The 22505-nt window shown below is 40.0% G+C and overlaps 3 protein-coding genes across 6 annotated transcripts in view; 1 reads left to right on the top strand and 2 right to left on the bottom strand.

The window, feature by feature from the left end:
* The window catches only part of Rpb10 (DNA-directed RNA polymerases I, II, and III subunit Rpb10), a 195449-nt gene extending 187159 nt beyond the window's left edge, over nt 1-8290 (top strand). Inside the window, exons 1-3 of one of the 2 annotated variants that reach the window (XM_065225560.1) lie at nt 7771-7843; nt 7918-8043; nt 8116-8290. In XM_065225560.1, the coding sequence (XP_065081632.1) occupies nt 7949-8043; nt 8116-8224 (204 nt within the window). In that variant the 5' untranslated portion in view covers nt 7771-7843; nt 7918-7948 and the 3' untranslated portion in view covers nt 8225-8290. Of the gene's footprint in view, nt 1-7770; nt 7844-7917; nt 8044-8115 lie in introns of those variants that run through there. The other variant, XM_065225569.1, reaches the window with a different exon arrangement.
* Nucleotides 1070-3812, bottom strand: LOC135703593 (uncharacterized). Of its 3 annotated transcripts, none has more exons than XM_065224856.1 (3): nt 3521-3812; nt 3281-3411; nt 1070-3219 (listed from the first exon to the last, which is right to left on the bottom strand). In XM_065224856.1, exon 3 carries the CDS (start codon nt 3182-3184, stop codon nt 1361-1363), a length of 1824 nt encoding a protein of 607 aa, XP_065080928.1. In that variant the 5' UTR covers nt 3185-3219; nt 3281-3411; nt 3521-3812; the 3' UTR covers nt 1070-1360. The 3 variants fall into 3 exon arrangements, with proteins under 3 accessions (XP_065080928.1, XP_065080937.1, XP_065080946.1); XM_065224865.1 differs by having other exon boundaries at nt 3517-3812; XM_065224874.1 differs by lacking the exon at nt 3521-3812 and having other exon boundaries at nt 3281-3415.
* Nucleotides 8291-8769: 479 nt separating the features above from the next.
* Nucleotides 8770-14910, bottom strand: LOC135703612 (uncharacterized). Its single transcript, XM_065224888.1, has 3 exons — nt 14554-14910; nt 14322-14487; nt 8770-10838 (listed from the first exon to the last, which is right to left on the bottom strand). The coding sequence occupies exons 1-3, from the start codon at nt 14683-14685 to the stop codon at nt 8920-8922; spliced, it is 2217 nt and encodes a 738-aa protein (XP_065080960.1). The 5' UTR covers nt 14686-14910; the 3' UTR covers nt 8770-8919.
* Nucleotides 14911-22505: the final 7595 nt, after the last annotated feature.

The following is a 22505-nucleotide window of genomic DNA, read 5'->3' on the forward strand; positions in this document are numbered from 1 at the left end:
AACTGCAACACACGAAACTTCCAGAAGGATCGCAGTAGGCTACTGTTGAAAATAGACGTTTTAATTTTTCCTGTATGTTTTTTCTCCTCAAACTTACGGCGAGACTTACGGTTTCCAAATAAAAGTGCTTTTAATAGGGTGTGCAATCCTCGGTTGAACCTGAGTTCCAAATTGTGCACGAAGTTAGGAGTTGGAGTTGCGGAGGTCAAGAACAAGGGAACTGCTTTCAGGTTTCACAATGAATACCCGTTTGCTAGCCGAGCGGAACGAGCTACTGCAAATTGGCTACCGTGCCACATTGAGGATGAATGTTAGTCCCAAACATCATCTGTTGGTTCTCTGTGTAATTGCAGCTGATCTAGCAATAAGGGCCCATGCATTAATTATGTCACGCTAAATCGAGCAAAATATTACCCCTCCCCCCTATCGTGACGTTTTTCCTATACCTAATGCATTGCTTGTCAAAAAATCTTAGACCACCCCCCCCCCCGCTCCCCCCTTAGAGCGTGACATAATATATGCATCAACCCTAGCAGAGCAGCAACCGTGGGCGGTCAATCATGCTCATGCTCATGAACTCACTGAAGCTTCTGTCCATAATTATAGGGGAAAAGTTGGCTTCGGCAATACCTTAACCTTTTATCGTCAGGGGGTAAACAAAGTCGTAGAGCACTCAAATTTGGCCAATAGTTGCTCAGAAACACAATGAATCCACATGCCAAAGTTGAGCTCTCAAGGACCTTGTTTACCCCCTGACGATAATAGGTTAAGGTATTGCCGAAGCCAACTTTGTATGAACGACTGTCTACGCGGGGGAAGGGGAGTCTAAAAGTCTAAAATGTCTCAGAAATGGTCTAAGTAGTTTATGAATAGCCCCTAAGTTTAATATGACCCGCGTGTAATGGCGACAACTTCTGTGTACAGTTAAGGAAACCCAGACCTTGCATGACTCGTAAGGTAAGGTTAATATGGCCTGCAATGTGGGATTAGTTGTGGTACTCACTGTGGTACTGTAGATTAAACTTTTTCAATTTAGTTTTTACAATAAATTTATTCGTTTTCTATTACAAGTTCAAAGGTTGTGCGAATAATCGGCAAAGCCTCCCATATAATGCATTAATGTTGATTGTAAGCCACTTGTTTCTTAAGTCTTATGTGTAATTTGTCTTCAACCATCGTTTACCTCCATCTTAACTTATCCATCAATCCTTTCCGTTGATCGACAGCGAAAAAACTCCCACAACTGTTACTCGAATTCTTAGAAATAATGCAGCACAGCCTATCAGACACGAAAAAAAAATAACTTCAAACAAATTCAAAGGCACTCCATTCCACTCTGTTTGGCAAAAACTCCTCCCGACTAGTTATTCGATCCGAACGGTGGCGCCGTTGGTTGCCGTCCCCCGTGTACGGGGATAAACGCCTGCTGGGAATTGTTCGCCGATCCGTTGCTTGTCAAACTCTCGTTAAGATAGGCTCCGTTCGGGTCGCCCTGTTCCTGCTGTTGCATCCGTGCAAGCACCAAAGCCTGGTGGCGTTTCTCATTTATTATTTTGAAGTAGACCTGGACGGCTAACGCAGTCACGATGAACACTCCACAGACGATGCCAACGATGGCCCACGGGGAAAACGCCGACGGTTCGTAGTAAATTCCGGCGAGGTGGGTTCGGTCCTGGAGGACGTTTTCCGTGTTTTGACCGGCCAGGATTACCTTGTTGTTGTCGCTGGCGGAAATGACTCGCGGTTGATCACGTGTCACTACGGCCGGGACTTGAAAGCCGAGCGAGTTACTTTCCATCGAACCTCGCAACTGGGGGATGTATTGGAGGACGATATCCTGCGAACGGACATGGCACATTCGGGTTAGTTTGAGCATTCCGACGCCACTGAGCTCGATGGACTTTTTGTTTCCAATGCCAAAGTTGACATCTATCATTGTACGATTCGGGACGGCGTAGATCCAGCGATTGGGATCGGCCAGTTGGATCCAGATTTGGTGACGCAGCTGAAGACGACTGACCCGGCAGTCCGAATCTGCACCAGTACGTTTGAAAAACGATGTCACGATGCAATCCTCTGCCGCGGTAAGATTTTTGATCAAGTGATGGGTGTTGCACAAGGCAAAGCTATTCAAGTGGTTGCAGCTTTGGTACTCATCGTACTCCATGATCATTCCAAGGTGGTGCTCGTTATTGTACACCAGCACGTCATTCTCCAGGGGAAACATCTTCAGGATGCCGTCCTGCATCATCGGTACGCTTGTTCCTTTGACAGTTATATAGTCAATTTTGTTGCATAGCGGCAGAAGGATGCTTACCTTCATTTTGCAATCGTCCACATAAGCAACAACCTTCGAAAGAGGATAAATCTTGATTACATCCCGCAATGTGAGTTGAACCGGGAATGTAAAATCTTCCGGAAGGATTTTCTGTAGCTTTTCGAGTTCCTTCAGCAAACGGGTAGGGTTTACGATATCGTCACTCAGCGAAACCGAACTCGACGATTGAAGAAATTTCATGAACAGCTCTTTCTTTCTAACGATTTTATTCAACAGAATATCCATCATGAGTAGCTGACCTTCGCGGCTGTAATCGATCGTCCCCGGTTTCTTCGGATCCAATTGGAACATATTGCCACTCAGCACCGCCATCGCCTTGTTCGTACTGTCGAAGAAATGGTCCACTTTCGTCGATTGCGTTTCCATCTGTTGGTTGACTTTCTTAAAATTGTCATCAATTTGCTCTTTATCCTCGTCGTCCATCAGCCCGAACCAGGACTTCAAAATGCCTCTCTTGCTGCGGCTTTTTTCCTCACACAGACTATTCAACAGGCTCTGGAAGTCGTTCAAGTCCCGGGTCAACTCTACAATGTTGCCAATACTTTCGCAACTTCCCGGAAACTTGGTCATCATTTCGTTGCAAGCCTTAATCAACTTGTTCACACTGGTGTTGGCCAACGAAATATCGTCGACAAACTCTTTCAGGTCATACTCCGACTGTAGCGTCCAGGTGCTGATCTGTATTTTTACCGGTTTCAGATTCTCGAAGTAAATCCCATCCTCGTAGATAGGAATGTTGCTCACCGGTAAATCGTTGTAAGCTTCTGCCTGCGGCGTTCCTGACCCCATGTTGAGCAGCAGTGCCAGCACCACTTGCAAACGAGACATTTCCACCAACCTTCGCATTTAAGCAGCCAAATTAGGACAAGTTATGCAATTTGCTAAAATAAAATTCAAATATTTATTCAGCAAAACGAAATGAACCAAATTCAGCACACTTACCCTTTTCGATCCAATCACTACGCAGAATCCCTCCACTAAATTAAATCTTCCTTTTTCGGTCAAAAACAAAAGCGATCACTCGGGTTTCGTCGTTAGCACTGTCGACGGATCAGCACGACAATTGCGACGATCTAAAAAAAAAATAGAAGAATACACAATCCTTCAGTTTATATGCTCAATTTAATTTAATTACATGTGCGATAATTGAATCAGAAAAGATTAACGCTATTGATTACTCACCTCCTTATCTCCCGTTTGGTTCGATTTTCCTTCTGGTTGTTGCGTTTTCAAATTTATTTTACGTCCCCTGCTTCAGAGGTCGCGATAGATTATGATGTGTGATCATATTATTATGCAGGCGATTAAAATAACAAGTTAACAAAAACTAAACTGACTTTTCCTTGATTCACAGTTGTATTCACTACATGTTTAGCACTCTTTCGTAGATGGAGAGGAAAATATCTGGAAGCAAAATGGTTTAAATTAATTTTCATTACCTGTCTATTTTTGTTTTGTTTGTTCAGGGTGGCTCATTCTGCATGATACCAACTGCATTTCAGAAATGCATTGCCATCTGCTGCGCTCCATAAAAGTCCAGTGTTGCCATCAAGATAGTTAACTCAAAGTAGATCCCAGTGAAAAAAGTAAGTAGGTATTTGCACGGTAGATTAGACCAACTCAAAATTGAGTCAAGTCACCTTAATTACGTCAAAAGTGAATTGAATTTGAAGCCGTGGAAGGGGGACGACGGCTTTAATGCGACTGTTTCTTTAGCTGAGAGTTATTCCAACAATCAATACGAAACTAAATTTTACTCATTAATTTGTTTACGCTGGTTATCGTGCACGTGGTGCGGAGTCACTCGAAATGATTGTCAAAAAAAATCCAACTGGTGCTGTAAAAAAAAATCCAATGATCAGGACAAACACCAAGGCTTGTCCTTAAACAGATTTGATCAAAAGATAAAGTATTAGCAACAATCAATACGAAACTAACGATTTTAAATTGGCTCACTACTTGACTAGTCTATTGGTCCCAAGCAAATCGATTAACGTAACCCATTCGAGTCAAAATTCTAGTACTACACAATGTTTGTTTTGATTCGCTATCAAAGTTTGACAGATAAAATGAGGGGTTATTGGATTTTCCTATGTTTCGAGGGGTGCATCGATTAGCTTGGGACCGAAGATAGTACCAGAGCCGAGCCAAAAAGTTGAGCACGTTTCTTCGGGACCTACTAGTCTTAGAGTTACCTCTATGGTTATTCAGAGTAACTTTGATTTGCTCTGATCTGTCAAAATGTAATCAAATCGGGTTTTGATACCATTCTATAGCACGGCTTGCTAGCTACAAATCGTGTAAGAATGTTCCGCATAACCGGTATCCGGTAAAAATCATTATAAATTACTCAATTTTAAAATCGGCTGATAAAAGAAATTTTTCGAATCATTCATTGGTCCTCGCCAAGGTCCACACGCTAACGGTCAACCATTTGGTTGTTGTGTGCTGAGATACCGAATAAAAATGCAGATTGATTACAATCCATTGTCTGGTTTGCTAATATTTTGGCTCTTGGCTCTTTTCAAATGATACGCAAGATAATAATTGGTTTCTTTAAGGGTATTGAGGTAAATGCATATTCGTAATCTGCATTAAAAATGGAACCCTGACCCAACATTTCAGTGCCAACATTTCAAAGGGGCGTAATTGCATTTGTAAACAATGGCTTTAGCCGTTGATTTCTCGCAAATAAATGCTCACTCTTCCAAATTAACAATGCTAGCTGGTAGAGGAAACATTTCTCTTCCTGTTGATGTAATTAATTTTCATGAGTGTGCTTTTATTTGGGAGAAATCGACGGCTAAAGCCATTGTTTACAAAAGCAATTACGCCCCTTTGAAATGTTGGCACTGATTTCATCAATTTTGGTACACTGGAACTATTTTAAATAAGTACGATTACATTTGCAATAATCACCTTATTAGCGCCCCTCGGTGTCACTTTGTATGGGAGCGAGCTGTCAGTTTGTTAGTTTGGTGCCAAACAGTGAAGTTATTTTTTTGCTTTAAATCCTGATTTGAACATCAAGATGAAAATATGTGGGTTCGTAAAAAATATCGATGTACTCAGATAACGAAGCTCTTCCAGATGATGTATAAAAACCGATACATTTTTCAAAATTTAGAAACCCAATTAAAATGATTAAAAAGGCCAAGGAAAAGACAGAGATTATTTACAATTAATTTTCTAGTTTGTTTACATTTTAATTTAATAGTCGTTTCTGGTCTCCTTTTCCTCTTATAGCTAATTTTTTTTATTATCGTGAAACCTAACTTTTTGTCTGGCAAGCTGGCAAAACTACAACGTCTAGCATGTATTGCTATAAAGGGTGCGATGCGCAGCACCCCATCAAAAGCGTTAGATGCAATTCTCAATCTACTACCCTTGCATGAATACGTGCAACTAGAAGCGGAAAGAAGTGCTCTAAGGCTCAAAAGATCTAAAAAAGTCATGCCTGGTAATCGGGTTGATCACCTAAGCATTTAACAATACTTCCAAAGAGGACCAGTGATGAGTATGAATGGAGACTGGATGAAACCAGAGGACAATTATGACACTCCCTTCAACGTATGTGAAATGTTGCGTTCGGATTGGGAAGTCGGTGGTCCTAGCGTTCGTCAAGGCTCAATCATATTTTTCACAGATGGCTCAAAAATTGAAGCACAAACAGGTGCAGGAATCTTTGGCCCTGGGACAAATATTTCAGTAGCGATGGGATATTGTCCAACAGTGTTTCAAGCGGAAATCGTGGCCATACTTGAATGTGTAAGTGTTTGCCTAAGGAGAAAATATAAATGTGCAAATATCTGTATGTTTTCTGACAGTCAAGCAGCACTAAAAGCGCTTCGTGCTTACAAATGTACATCAAAGATTGTCTGGGAATGTATTCTCTTGTTGCGACAGCTGTGCAAACAGAACTCAGTAAACTTATATTGGGTTCTTGGACACTGTGGCTTTGAAGGGAATGAAAGGGCAGACGATCTCGCAAAATTAGGTTCCAATTCACCGTTTATTGGCGCAGAACCAAACTGTACGGTAAAAATGGAACTGGGAAGAACAAAGGGTGATGGCCAACTGGATGGCCGTCACGAAGTGCAACCAGTCGAATAGATTTATAACTTCAAATGTAACACATACCAAAAAGCTCTTGGAGCTCAATAAACGGACTCTTAGTATATACACTGGCCTAGTAACTGGGCACTGTCCGAGTAGATATTATTTGAAGAACATTGGTCGGGTTCAAAGCATACCTGACTGGGAAAGGACGTGTCCAGGCAATTAGCCAGGTTTCCATAGGTCCTGAGTGTGACTCCGATGTTGAGGATAAATTATTCTGCATCTCAATTCGGATTTTAGTTGTCAAGACAGTTAAAATCATCCACGGTGAAATATAAGTCTTCTGCTGCTGTTCATCATTTTTAAAACAAACCAGGTTAAATATCTAGCTCAACATTTCAAAATGCCTTAAACGAACCTTAAACTCGAATTGTTATCCAGAAATTAATAAGACCTTTTGCAAACCGTTCATACGAAAAACTATGTGTCGAACAAAAAAAAATCGGCTATTAACGTGTTTGTTTCCAAAATGATTAATCAGTCCGGAATTATTCGTATCCAGTATTTTACGATCGTTTATGGCCGCCACAATCTGGCTGAGTTTCTGGTAGGGAACATAAGATTTGAAGTTTGGATTGTGTTGTTTAACGTGTAAACGATCAAATTTAAACGTTTACACTTCAAACGACACAACCCAAACATTCTGGTCTTAGAGTTGCCTCTATTCTAATACCATAGCGGTAACTCTAAGACTAGAAGGTCCCGAAATAACGTGCTCAACTTTTTGGCTCAGCTCTGGTACTATCTTCGGTCCCAAGCTAATCGATGCACCCCTCGAAACATAGGAAAATCCAATAACCCCTCATTTTATCTGTCAAACTTTCATAGCGAATCAAAACAAACATTGTGTAGTACTAGAATTTTGACTCGAATGGGTTACGTTAATCGATTTGCTTGGGACCAATATGCTAGTCAAGTAGTGAGCCAATTTAAAATCGTTAGTTTCGTATTGATTGTTGCTAATACTTTATCTTTTGATCAAATCTGTTTAAGGACGTAAGCCTTGGTGTTGGTCCTGCTCATTGGATTTTTTTTTTACAGCACCAGTTGGATTTTTTTGACAATCATTTCGAGTGACTCCACACCACGTGCACGGTAACCAGCGTAAACACATTAATGAGTAAAATTTCACACAGAAATAAAAAGTGATTATATTTTAATCATCGATGAGTATCTGAATGTCTCCGTGACTCCCATCGATTCCATTTAATTTCCAATGGGTTCAGAAAGAAACTGACAGCTGTCAAACTGCTTCGAAAGCAAGCTGTCAAGTTTTTGTTTTGAATCGAAATTAGTACGAGACTCACGACAGAAGTGCATCAACGCGTTCCTAGAAGCTCTGCGGGAAAAGGCCGAATTTTACTAGAATTTCCTCAATCCTGCCTGGTAAGAAAACTGTTCACCACTCTACGTTTTGTGTTCATCCATTATAGTAAGTTGGAAATAATTATCATTTTCAGCCAAAAGGCTACGACTGGAATCAACCCGAAGATGATTATCCCGGTGCGTTGCTTCACATGCGGCAAAGTAATCGGCAACAAATGGGAAGCCTATCTCGGATTGCTGCAGGCCGAATACACGGAAGGGTGAGCTCCACTGCAGGCTGGGTGGATGAATACTGTACTGAATAACATTCTACCTATTTTATTCGATTACAGTGATGCTTTGGATGCTCTTGGCTTGAAGCGGTACTGCTGTCGCCGTATGTTGCTGGGTCACGTCGATCTGATTGAAAAATTGTTGAATTATGCTCCCCTTGAGAAGTAACTTTGCGTTCGCGTTTAGGTTTAAGGTTGTATATGTTTAAATATGAAAATAAATTAAATAAGGTAATATTGGATGCTATTTTCTTAACGACTATGAATTCAATAATCAATGAAGTCGCTTTGGAGGTTATGACGGTCGCACTATGTATTAGCGAAGACACCAACCGGAGTTCGAAAATGTTCTGCTACATTGTCATAGATGGTACTGTCAAGTTTGAATAAAATTTATTAATGACCTCGAAAAGCAGCACAATGTAACAAATGTGAGTTTTGGTGGTCATATTGTTAGGTTGTTGGTGAACTACAGGAAATTTAACGACATTTATCAGTCAAGTGCTATGAGTGATGATCTTTTAGACGTATGAACCGCAGTATACCACAAATAGAATAAAAGCTGGAAGAATTTGTCAACCTCTCTGTAGTATTTTGGATATTTTTCAGAAAAATTCATTTGTCATGCAGCATTACTGTCAACTAAGGAATTTCGATAATGGAGCTGTGATATACGAATAACCCGCGACAACTTAATTACACTTATAAGTGCTTTATTATACCGAAATAACCTACACGTTCAATGTATCGCACAATTCCAATTCCATTGTGTACTGAAGAATGTTATAATTTGTTACCAGTATAAATACCTGTTCCCTAGTTCTGCTTCTGCATTGCTAGGAGTAGGAGTTGGCTAGTGTGAGATTAATTCAACCGTTTTATGGTCGTGTTGTTTACCATGAACTGTTTAGTTGTGCCGGAAAGTCCATCTAATGCTTTGGACGCAGCGGATCGATTTCCATTCTGAGCAGCCCCACTTGCGGTCGGATATATTTTCTGTGGTTGCTGAAGCAGTTGTGATCTCAATAGGGAATTGTTAATATCGGTAGTGCAACTACTGCTCGTAGTAGATTGAATACTACCTTCGCTACTCGTGCGAGTCACCGTCGATGATTGAATAATCGTTTGAACTTGTTTCCGCTGTACGATTATCCGCTGCTGAGCTGAAGTCCTTGGCGGACTTGGCCCTACGTTTGGCTTCGGAGCAATGGGCAGAAAACGTGAAGAGCCACTGCCACCGGTAAACTTCAACGAATTACTACCGACTATAATTCTTTGCGGAGCGGGTTTGTTGACAACGCCAGCCGACTGTTTTGGCACAGCAGACCTTACGGTGAATGATGCAGTCGGTACTTTTCTAGTAGCCGTCGCAGGTGTACCTGGTGCGATGCGCTGAGGAAGTCCATTCAGTATCCTTTGCTGATTTGTCAATCTAGAGTTTTGAGTCAACCCAGGATCCGAAACTAAAGACTGCACGTGTGAAATTTTCAATTGAGGACCTCTTGAACTGGTGGCCACTGATGGAATGGGAGCCCCGTTAATATCGGAAACGTTCTTCACAATCAACGTAGGTTTCGTAGAAGCCGGTTGCACCACTGTATTGGCTCTGTGTACGATTGACGGTAGCTTAGCTGTGGGTGTTATCACAATTTGCTTCTGCGGAAGTTTTCTGCTGCCTGTCTGAAGAGCTGAATTACTATTGGAACCCGTGTTCACTATAGAACTTTGAATACCACCATCATTCTTTCGTTTACTGATGCAAATCAATTTTTGAGTTCCATTGATCTTTGCTTTGACAAGATATGATTCGTTTTCATCAATACCTCGGAAATGTTTGACAATGCTCAGGATATCTTTTTCGCTCAGCGCTTGCTCAGCTTTATCCGCCACTGGAGCACTAGTAGAGGGAACCACGTCATCGTCGTCATCGATTTCTATCACATCTACTGGAGGATTATAAGTGGACGCCATTTCTGGCACCGTAGAAGGCAGCATCTGTTCTACAGGTGTTTCAACCAACTGGCTCATGGGCTTAACCGAAATAGCGGGTTTTGACCCAGACGAATTGTTCAGCAATCTGCTCTCGATGATCCTACTATATAATTCAGAGTTGATGAAAGTACCATTGTCCTGTGGCGCATCAATCTCTCCTACGCTAAGATGACTGAGTTCTTCGATTTCCTCTCCTTGACCATACCACCTCTCCAGTAGATTCGTCAATTCTGCGTCCAAACTTGCCTCTCCTTCGATACGAGGGGCCTCACTGGGAGCAGGTAAAGAACCCGGAATCGGCAGTACAGTTGCGTTATCTTTGCCCTGTTCTGTACTTTCAACTGCAGCAGTCTTTTGCTCCTCCGCAGTAGGCGGTGTAATTTTAGTAGCCGGAAGTGTCGGTTTAAATTTGCGCTTCTTCGATTTAATATGCTTGTCCCGTTTAGGGCATGAATGTAATCGAAGGGATTCCTCGTGCGTATAATTTCGGCTACAGAAAATACATTTGAACTTACATGAGATTGTGTGATCGTCAAACTTGATCTGATCTTCGAATTTTCGCCGGCATTTTTGGCAGTACAACTGAATCGGATGCCACTCGTCCAGCACGGTCTCGGTAGCCTTCTGATAGATCGGCCCCGACAACAGAACGTAACCCAATTCGTGCTGGTCGTTCAATGCTTCCCGAAAGCGTTTACTCCGCATGCAGTCTTTCAGATTCAATAGCATATCCACCGGAGATGAAATCGGTGGACGATAACCGGTCCGCGATTCACAGTAGACAACATCGTCTGGAATTGAGAGGTAAACAATACTGTGGGATGAGTTGCGTTCGTGATACTGTCGAGAATTTAGCAAGATAATACAACTCTAATGAATACATGTTTGTTTATTTATCATACAAATTTGTCTCAGACGTCATTTCAATTATGAGGGACATTTTCATACAATGGAAAGTTATTTTGTGAGTTTTTCAAGAAATTAAAAACTGAATTTAAGATCAAATGTGAATGATTGCCCATAATAAACTTCATAACAAAGTTACATACAAATCGGAAAAGGTCGAGCATGATGTTTTTTTGCAATTTAACCTGAAAATGATCTATATAAAATTCAGAAAATATTTGGGAAGAAGTTTAGAAAGCTTTTGGGGTGTTTAGGGAACTGCAGGAAAGTTCAATGAAAAATAAAGAAATTTAGAAAAAAAAAATGATCAGCAGCTTCGAGATAGTTGAAGGACATTTGAACACGTTTAGTTAACCACGGCAAAGCTCAGATAATTTTGGAGGAGCTTCAAGAACTTAAGATAAATTCAAAAAAGTCTAAGACAGCTTAAAAGTGCTTCTGAAGAATCTACAATAATCAGATGATTTAGGCGAGAAGGTAAGGAAATTTTGAAGAATTTATTTCAGGGAATTTTTAGACAACTTTGGAGAAGTTCAGTGAATATTGACAAAGTACAGGAAGCTTTGTAGAAGTTTGTAGAACTTTGAAAAGTTCGGAAACCTTGGGAGCAATAATTGAGAATATATAGCAATAGTTCTTGAAGAAAAGTTCTGCAAAGATCAAACAATTATAGGAAGGTCCAATCTAATCTTCATTTGGCTATCACGTTCCAACTGGAACCCTAACCATGCTCTTAATTGTGAGAATTATGAGATTTTTTACACTTAAATAGATAGTTGACACCATCTTCAACCAGAGGTTACACGCACTGAACACCTAATACTACACAACGAGCAACACAAAACCCAGTAGACTGGTCTATAGACCAGTAAGAAAAATTCCATTTACGAAAAGATCCACCGGCTGGAGCGGTAATCGAACCCTTACTTAGTGGCACACACAAAAGGATTCCGTGCCGGAAGATCTTGTATGGACCATATTGTCACGCTCCGCATCATCCTGGAGCAGGTCAATGAATTCCAAGAGTCCCTTTATTTGGTATTCATTGACTACGAAAAAGCTTTCGACCGTCTCAATCACGAGAATCTGTGGGGCGCCCTGAGACGCAAAGGAGTCCCGGATAAAATCGTCAACCTCATCGAAGCGCAGTATGAGGCTTTCACGTGCAGAGTTCTGCATAACGGAGCCTTGTCCGACCCTATCCGGGTAGTCGCTGGTGTGAGACAAGGATGTATACTATCACCGCTACTGTTTCTAATCGTAATCGACGAGATCATGGTAGGTGCAATTGACCGTGTACCGAACCGTGGGCTGCTTTCCCTAATAAAAAATAACCATAAACGAACGATAACCCAAATCATTGAACTATTCCACAAATGGTTTGGATGATACCCAGAACACGTCGTTAAGCAAATTAACCATACAGCAGAGGCAGACCCAGGGGCTCATGGCGGCGGAGCCTCAAGAAGGAAATTAAGCAAGTCGATAGGAATCTGACCTGGGCCCAGGTCAAGGCAAAAGCGAGCAGCCGCCCAGGATGGAAGTCTTCCACGTTGGCCCTTTACACCGCTGGTCTTTCTGGGATTTTATGAACTTTCGGAAATTGAAAAAAAATATATTGATGCCGAATCACTTAAAATGCATTTTTATGTAGAATTACGTCTTTCGCCAACATATTGGGGGTTGAATTTCAAAAAACCAAAATCTACCGCGTTGCGAAAAGTGGTCAGGTTTTGGCCACTTATAACTCTGTCAAAGCGGATGGATTTTAATTTTAAACAAGCCAATCGATTGGAAAATTTTCTAAGATTCTGCCCAAATGAACACTATTAAGTTTCAATAGGTTACTATCGTAAATTACAAAAATGTCCCACTCCAATCACCAATTGTCTGCAAAAAAGCGGTTCCCTAACACAGATTTCAAAATCGAACTCCTTCCGGTCTCGCCGAGCGGTGCTTATTCAATCACCGTGTGTGGTGGTGTCCGATCGGTCGTCATCAGCAACAGCAGCAGTGCTTTCGGCGCGTGGCGTTGAACATTATTCTCCAGTACACAACAAAAGGCTGCCCGCAAGCAGCGAGCTGCAGTCCACATAAGCGTCCATTCACCGAAGAATAATTTTCAAAAAAAAATCTGCTATTGTACCAGATTTATTTCTGACAGACCAGGAATCAATGTTGACAAACACCTTATCAAAAACCGGACGATCAATAACAGAGGGATTTTTGAACATTATAATTTATGTTTGAAGTGTCAAATTTAAGTGAAAATTCATATAGCCTTAGTGAATTTTTGAAAATCAAAATTTATTTTGATGCCAAACTACTTAAAATTGCATGAAACATTCTAGATCTAGTGTTAAACGCTGTCCAGACTGGAGAGTTATAACATGTTATAACGGTTGTCAAATAATTGCAACACAGAAACCACCATCAAGATAGCGCTATAACATGTTATAACTCTGTAGTCTGAACGTACTATAAGTCAACTGTAAAAAAAAACTCATTTGTTCAAACTTTAATTTTTTCGTGAAATTTCGAAAAAAAATTGGTTCCAGAAAGTTGATATTTGCCAAAACAAAATTTTTAGTTAACACTAGATTATGTTTTGGAGACGAACCAGCATCCCTAATAAAAATGGTATAGTTATTTTGCATAACGACGTGTTCGGGGTATCATCCAAACCATTTGTGGCAAAGTTAGACTATTTGGGTTATCGTTCGTTTATGGTATTTGCTTATTAGGGATAAGGTTGAAAGTCTATTTTATGTGTATTAAGAAACAACAAATTCTGATTTCTTCGTTTCAGAAAGTCGATTTTCGACAACAACAAAATGTTTCGAGTTAGCAGTAGATCTCGACGTTTCATGATTTTTTAAAGGCATTTGGCATCATAATAAAAATGTTAAAATCCGAAATTGCACCCGCTACCTGAGATATTTTTCAAATGAAAAAGTTCGAACACTGACCGCTTTGCGGTACCCCTAAATCATGACCCACTGAGCCCAAATTTTGCAAAGGGGCCTTTTTTTCGAGGTGATGATCATGGTCCGTTTAAAAAAATCAATGAATATGTTTTTACAAAAAAATATCAGACATCGATACCCTAATCTGAAATCTGATACGAAACCGATATTGAAACTAACACATCAGTTTCTAGGGACGAGTGGGGAAAGTAAGCTCATACGAGCCTCTGTCCGAAAAATCGGTTAACAATGTTGACCAAAATATTCCATTTTTTACAATGTGCAATAATGTCACATCTGTTGTGCTATCTGGCCTGTTCGAAAAATCGTTGGTTCTTATCTCCGCTAGCCACCATTTTGGAACACCCCATCGAATTCAGCCCATAACATATCCATACTCACCATCCGAGTCCTCCAGGAAGCCATCGGCCTGCGATTCCAGGATTTTTTGGTTCGTCGATACAAGTGATGTCTTTGTCTTATGACTATCGAGATACTTTTTCAAACCGCTGGCATTCCGGTAGCACGGCATACAAATGAACTTCGATCCCCGATCGGAGGATTTAATCTGCGAGAAACACAAAACAATCATTACCCATTCCGCACAACCCACCCTCGTCACAACCTAGCTTACATTGACTGCGTATAGCTCATAAATTAGGTCCGCAACGATCTGCTCCTGCTGCAGATCGATTCGGACCGCGGTAGCACTGGAAGCATCCTTCAAACAAAGCCTACAACATCCCGTTACATCTAGGCCTCCCATCGGAGCACAACAAACCGCGCACTTCACACACCACTAGCTGCTTTTTCACGCAACATGCAACAATTCCTCCGGCGCAAGATGAGCTCGATATCAATGGTGAAGGTAAAACTAGCAGGTTTGCGGTTGATACCAAGCTAAAATAATGGAGAAAAAGTAATGAACGCGTACACTACGGCCCCCAGAGCAAAAACAGACACGGATGATGGATGAAGGCTTGACCCTCTTGACGCTTGCTTGACAGCGAAAGCCGCAAAAACGACAGCAACAACTGCGTTTGCGGGGGCAGTCTTGAAAGACGAAACAAACTGATGGGACTGCATTTTGTTGTGCTGTCAATCAGAGTTGCCAGAACTATTTTTTTCGAAAATCGATATCATCTGTCATCAATCGAATTTAAATTGGCTCACTACTTGCCTAGCCTATTGGTCCCAAGCAAATCGATTAACGTACCCCATTCTAGTCGAAATTCTAGTACTACACTATGTTTGTTTTGATTCGCTATGAAAGTTTGACAGATAAAATTAGGGGTTCATGGATTTTCCTATATTTCGAGGGGTGCATCAACAGCGCCGGTGGTGTAGTGGTAAGCGTGATTACCTCTCACCCCAACAGGCCTGGGTTCAATACCAGTAGGCGACGCCGGGATGTTCTGAGGCATAACATCTCTGGATCATGCCTTCCTTCGGGGAAGGGGGAGTAAAGCCGTTGGTCCCCGGTTCATGAGTTGATGGGTCGATAGGTATAGGGTCCAGGTGTGGGAGCTCCCGCATAAACGCGAACCATAACTTGACCTTACCGATAATAATTATAAATTGTTTATAATCCCTCCTAAACTTTAACTGAAATGATTATGGAACTTTACATGAATGTTTGTGTGATAAAGTTTTAACCTTATGTATTATTGTTTTTTGAAAGCGGACCTCACAAATAATGGGTTGTTAAGAACCATTACCATTCAAAATTCTTGTTTTCTCCATACATTTTCGAAAAGAGAACTATATTAGAACGTTTTTACTTATGGTTTGAGAACATTAATGGTTATGGTTATGATAGTCAGTAAGGTCCATTAATGGTTTTGTATTATCGCTCAACTTTACGTGAAATATATCGTGAATTGGTAATCAGTAATTTACAGGCAACCAATTCGCGATATATTCCACATAAAGTTGATCGATGTTACAAAACTATTCATGGACCTTACTGACTACCATAACCATAACCATTAATGTTCTCAAACCATAAGTTAAAAGGTTCTAATATAGTCCTCCTCCCGAAAATATATGGAGAAAACAAGAATTTGGAATGGTAATGGTTCTTAACAACTCATTATTTGTAAGGTCCGCTTCCAAAAAACCATAATACATAAGGTTAAAACTTTATCATTAAACGTTCTTGTAAAGTTCCATAACCATTTCTGTTGAAGGATTATAAACAATTTTTAACCATTTTCGGTAAGGTCAATTTATGGTTCGCGTTTATGCGGGTTGCCTTCCTGGCACGTCGGTAGCATTGGTGCTCAGCACGGAAAACAAGATCGACGGAAAAATAAAAACAAACCAAAGGAAAAAAAAGGGGGTGCATCGATTTGCTTGGGACCGAAGAGAGCACCAGAGCTGAGCCAAAAAGTTGAGCACGTTTCTTCGGGACTTTCTGGTCTTAGAGTACTGCTTTGTATGCCTGTCAATGGTATTAGAATAAAAATGGTTTATGCGTGCCATAGTATAAAATCGGAATATACTTACGGTTTACGGTTTATTCGAGAGAATGTATTTTTCGCTTCATTATTTTATTTATGGTAAATATTATTGTTTCCAAATAAATATTAAAATTGTCTCAGGATGGTTTTTAATTATTTTATTTTTTTATGAATATTATTTAAAAAATACTTACAATTGGGTTGTTTAGGGGTATTGAGGTAAATACATATTCGTTATCTGCATTAAAAATGGAACCTAAATCCAAAATTTCATCAATTTTGGTCCACTGGAACTATTTTAAATAAGTACGATTACATTGGCAAAAATCACCATCTTAGCGCCCCTTGGTGGGACTTTGTATGAGAGCGAGCTGTCAACGAATAGATTTAGTGTCAACGATCAAAAATTTTAATCTTGATTTAAAATTCGAGATGAATGTCTACGCGATCGATTAAAATATCGTTGTGGTCAGAAAACGAAGCTCTATCAGATGATGTATACAAATCGGTATATTTTTCGAAGTTAAACAACCCAATTGACCACTTTGTCAAGCAGTTTTGGTATGATTTTCTACCAGCGATTTCATAAAACTGGACCAACTAATTTATATTTTTTTATGAAATGCACAAATTTTGGCTACTTTCCTCGTGGTACTAGAAGAAAAAATCTCAAAATAATGTTTTATTTCAAAGTTCAAGTGGTAGTAAACGTCATTTTAAATGCTCGAATGAAGTGGTTGATTGGGTTGTTTAGGGGTATTGAGGTAAATACATATTCGTAATCTGCATTAAAAATGGAACCAAAATCCAAAATTTCATCAATTTTAGTACACTGGAACTATTTTAAATAGCAAAAATTCACCATCTTAGCGCCCCTTGGTGGGATTTTGTATGGGAGCGAGCTGTTAAGCTGGGTTTAGACAGGGCAAGTCAATTGATCAACTCAGTTGAATTCAATTGGCTTGAAAAGTTGAACCTGGTTCAACTTTTTTCAATTCAAATGAGTTGATCAAGTCAATTGAATGGCATGGCAAATATCGTTGTGTTCAGAAAACGAAGTTCTATCAGATGATATATAAAAATCGGTATAGTTTTCAAAGTTAAACAACCCAATTTCGATGTTCATTAGAATGAACTCGTGCTCACGCAGTCTAGCTGCCCAGCAGATCACAGGTGAAGTAGAAATCCGCCGGGACGAAGCTCTTCACCAGCACGAAGCTCCGAAGAGAATCCACATGTTCTTTTTCCTATCATTTCAGTAAACACTGATCGAATTACACTCCGTTATTCGGACTTAGTATAATTTTGACGAAAATTTTAATCGAACCAATGTATAAATTTCGAAAAAAACATAAACTGCATCAAATTTAATCTATATTCGTTTTGTAATATTTTTGAATTTACACCAGATGACCGAGGGGGGGGGGGGACTCTATCTACGATCCAGGAAAAATTTCGCTTTGCTGTTGTGAGATGCGTGCACACTTAGTAGATAAAAAAGAGTGATGAAGATTTTGAAGATTTCCTGCAATAAGTTGGAGAGCGATGCAAGTAGCAAACTTCACACACTTTCGGGATCTGTACTGGTTCGTTGGTTGCATGGTAGAGCCAGGAATAGGACACTTTACTTTCACTTTTTCTGGTCCAGATTTCCCCAGGATTTCACCTGCATCACAATATTGCGCAAACCAAGGCGCCAGCTAACTGGGTTCATGGCTGCTTTTGTCCAGTTTCTCGAGCGTCCCACGCTTCATAGATCTTGTTCCACTTGATCTAATCACCTACCTCATTGTGGACCTCTGCATCTTGCACCAGCCGGATTCGAGGCAAACAACATTTTTGAGGGATTGTTGTCCATTCTTACAATGGAATAAGGCACAGAATTCCTGAATAATGGAAAGTTAAAATGAACTTCTTAATCCAAATATAAACAATTTACTTACCAGCTAGCTGCTGACAGCTTTCGCAATCCACACCGTTTTGTAGCTATACTTCTTGTTTAGCAGTTAGGTACCACTTGAAATTAATTCACTGCGCTAACATCATTTTGATCAGCGTTCGCCATGTTAAACTTTGGAAAAAATAAATTACTGCAATTTACCCAGAATCTGGGTAGACTCTACTCATCACAACAAATCTAGCTTACTCATTTTTTGACAACTTCATACTGCACGTAAGAATGAGTGGAATCTACCCAATCACTGAGTAGACTCAGAATAGCGTGCATATTGCATCGAATAATAATTATTGGTTCTATAACATTCCCCAGAAAATCATTCCCCAGTATGAACCATTCCCCAGAATATACCATTACCCAGAAAAGTATGCCATGTATTAGATTGACTATTTTTGTTTATTATAGTCACTCCTGGAATCTTCTTTCACGTATATAAAAAGAAGAGAAAAACTTCTTAATGGATCAAGGGCTTTTCCGTTCTTTGAAAATATAAGAAAAGGAAATAATTAATTCTTTGGATATACGATAAAGAAGGGAATATTCCCTTCTTTTAATATGTAAGGAAAATATATAATCAATAGTTTTTCGCAAGGGATTCGGGGTAATGCCCATTCGGGATAATAACGTGTGGAATAATGTTATAAATTTGTAATCGGTAGTTCAACATTCCATGCACCGATTTTTTAATCCATCACGAGAAATTCTTCAACTCAGGTCGAACAATTCTTCGATGAGGTTTAACAGTTTCCGACTGGTTGAATTGGATTGCATAATAGACCCTTTGACTTTTTAAATGATGAACGAAGTGCTCGAAAACTTGAAGGTTGTCATTTTATAAAGAGCTAAAAAATGGTTTGGAATTGATAAATCAGGGCTGTTGCAAGATTTTCTTAATTTGATCCGCGAAATCCGTAATTTCTAAAAACAAATCCGCGACTTCAAATACTAATACGCGACAAAAAAAAAACTGTTTTCATTGCCTAAAAATACCATTTGTATACTACTACATAGCATTTCAAACTTATTGCTTATAGCATATTAGATTTTTGCCTGCTCTCAACTTTGTGTTCTTTGAAGTACTTTCACATTTTAATTGAGAGCTTTTTATGCCTGTACCATCCTATGCCCAAAGGAAGTAGAGGAATTTTCCAACCCGAAAAATTAATATACCGGACGGGAATCGAACTCAGTCGCCTCCAGCATGGACTTGCTTTGTAACTGCGCCTTTACTGACTGAGCTAAAGGAGTATTGTTTGTAACACTTGAAAAAAAATATTAAAAATAACAATGTAGGGAAAATGCATGGAATGTCGGCCTAAATGCCCCTAATTTTGGCCCATACATAAATTCAGCAATCGACTAAAATTTCAATAGCGACCAAAAATATCAATTAGTACCATCCCAATGACGCGTTCATCTAGATAAAATTGATAAATAGCAGATTTTTAGCGATGGGCCTAATCTTAGATACATAGGCCAACATAGAGCCATTTCCCCTATCATCTTCACTTAAAGGGTGATACGGTCAAAATTTGGTCAATATCAACTTGACGTATTTCTTTCAATTTTGCATTTAAAAAACCTGAACACCCTTCATTTTGAAGGTGTCTGTGTGTAGAATGTTGCTCCTATTTTGATTTTGGAATTCACTCTTCAGTTTTCAAAATGCCGTCCAAGCAAGAAGAGCAGCGTATTAAAATTTTGCTCGCGCATCGCGAAAATCCGAGCTACTCGCACGCAAAGTTGGCAAAATCGCTAAAAGTAATCGCCAAATCAACCGTTACAAATGTAATTAAAGTGTTTGGGGAACGTTTGTCGACAGCCAGGAAGTCTGGATCGGGGGGAAATCGAAAACCGGAAGCCGCTGAGACGACAAAGAGAGTTGCCGGTAGTTTCAAGCGAAACCCTAACCTCTCTCTCCGAGATGCCGCAAATAAGCTGGGTGTATCGTCTACAACCGTGCATCGAGCCAAAAAACGAGCCGGACTATCGACTTACAAGAAGGTAGTGACTCCAAATCGCGATGATAAACAAAATACGACGGCCAAAGCGCGATCCCGGAGGCTGTACACGACGATGCTGACGAAGTTTGACTGCGTGGTAATGGACGACGAAACCTACGTCAAAGCCGACTACAAGCAGCTTCCGGGACAGGAGTTTTATACGGCAAAAGGAAGGGGAAAGGTAGCAGATGTTTTCAAGCACATGAAACTGTCAAAGTTCGCAAAGAAATATCTGGTTTGGCAAGCCATCTGTACCTGTGGCTTGAAAAGCAGCATTTTCATAGCTTCCGGGACTGTCAACCAAGAAATTTACGTGAAAGAGTGTTTGAATAAACGTCTGCTGCCTTTCCTGAAGAAACACGGTTGTTCCGTACTGTTTTGGACGGATTTGGCATCTTGCCATTACGGTAAAAACGCCATGGAGTGGTACGCCGCCAACAACGTGCAGGTGGTTCCCAAGGACAAGAACCCTCCCAACACGCCAGAGCTCCGCCCAATTGAGAAATACTGGGCTATTGTCAAGCGGAACCTAAAGAAGACCAAAAAAACTGCTAAGGGCGAGTAGCAGTTCAAGGCAAACTGGCTTTATGCGGCGAAAAGGTGGACAAGATGGCTGTACAAAATCTGATGGCAGGGGTCAAGCGTAAGGCCCGGCAATTCAGATTTGGAAAAGCGGAAGCCTAACTGAATATTTTTCCTGAATTTTATACTAATTGAACTTGAAAAAGAAATTAGTTGACATCAGTTGATTTGTTCTACTAGATCAACCAAGACTGCAATAATGTCTGTAGTATCGAAAAATGTCCAATCAAATTCAAAGTGTGGATCATGCATGATCTATTTCCGAGTAATCCAGATATTCAAGGTTCTTCAAATCGTCCTGGAGTTCAGATAATTTGATCTACTAGATCAACCGAGATTGGGACAATGTCTTTAGTAACGAAATATTTCCAGACAGATACACAGTTTCTATATGGATAATGTATGATTTATTTCCACGTATACCAGATGATCTAGGTTCTCCAAATCGTCCTGCAGTTCAGATGATTTGTTTTACTAGATCAACAAAGACTAGGATAATATCTGTAGTATCGAAATATCGATTTGGAAGTCCTAGAACATTTGGCATACACGGAAATAGGCTGAAATGATCCACATAGACACTGTAAATTTGTTTGGGGGTTATTTCGATACTACAGATATTGAATTAGTCTTGGGTGATCTAGTAGAAAAATAATCTGATCTCCAGAATGATTTCAGAACCTATAACATCTTGTATACGTAGAAATAGGTTTGGCACAATCCACATAGACACTTTGAATCTGTTTGGACATATTTCGATACTACAGACATTATTGCAGTCTTGATTGATATGGTAGAACAAATTAACTGAACTCCAGGACGATTTGGAGAACCTAGAATATCCGGTATACACGGCAATTACTCGCATATATACAATTCTTTTATGATTTGACAACGAAAAATGCTATGTTCATATTGGAAATAAAAAAACACATGAGAATGTCTCACATTGGACAGACCCTAGGAAATTTCCGGTGCGACTTATGGAATTGAGATTATTTCTAGATTATTTGCAGGGTGTTTGGTTTGAACCGGTCAAAAATAGAGAGTCAAATGAACAACAAAATTGATCACAGCAAAGTAATCCGGGACGGAAACGTTACAATGAATTCCACAATTTTTGTGACAACACATCAGTCCCTTCGCGATTTCCGCGACATCATTTAATGTTTCCGCGATTTTCGCGACTGAAAGATCAAATCTGCGAAAATCGCGAAATCCACGCCCAGGCATGAAAAATCATTTGCATTCATTTCGTGCATTCATTTACATTCATTTGTCCCTAACTTTTTTCATCAACCGAATTTCGCAAAATGATGTATTGAGTTATTGTAGGCTTCGTTATTAACTACAACTTTTGTTAAAAACTCAAATCCGTGTCTCTTATGCATGACGAACCAGAGCCAACAGAAGCCACTACTGTTTTTAAGTGAATGTATTTTACATTCACTGAAAAACAGTAACAAGTTCTGCCCACTCTAGTTCGTGATGCATAAGAGATACAGATTTGATTTATGGCCAAATTTGTAGCTAATAACAAAACCTACAAAAGCTCTTTGCATCATTTTGCGGAATGCTGTTG

This window comes from Ochlerotatus camptorhynchus, unplaced genomic scaffold, assembly GCF_037179485.1.
Source record: "Ochlerotatus camptorhynchus isolate MF236.1 unplaced genomic scaffold, CSIRO-AGI_Acam_v1.1 ptg000021l, whole genome shotgun sequence".
Classification (NCBI taxonomy): Eukaryota; Metazoa; Arthropoda; class Insecta; order Diptera; family Culicidae; genus Ochlerotatus; species Ochlerotatus camptorhynchus.

Excerpts from the sequence above, each read along its gene's own strand:
- LOC135703593 (XM_065224856.1), bottom strand. The coding sequence starts at position 3,184 with ATGCGAAGGTTGGTGGAAATGTCTCGTTTGCAAGTGGTGCTGGCACTG.
- LOC135703612 (XM_065224888.1), bottom strand. The coding sequence starts at position 14,685 with ATGGGAGGCCTAGATGTAACGGGATGTTGTAGGCTTTGTTTGAAGGAT. Across the intron at positions 14,488-14,553 it reads ATGAGCTATACGCAGTCAAT|ATTAAATCCTCCGATCGGGG; the intron begins GTAAGCTAGGTT and ends TGTTTCTCGCAG. Across the intron at positions 10,839-14,321 it reads CTTCCTGGAGGACTCGGATG|ACGATGTTGTCTACTGTGAA; the intron begins GTGAGTATGGAT and ends TCTCAATTCCAG.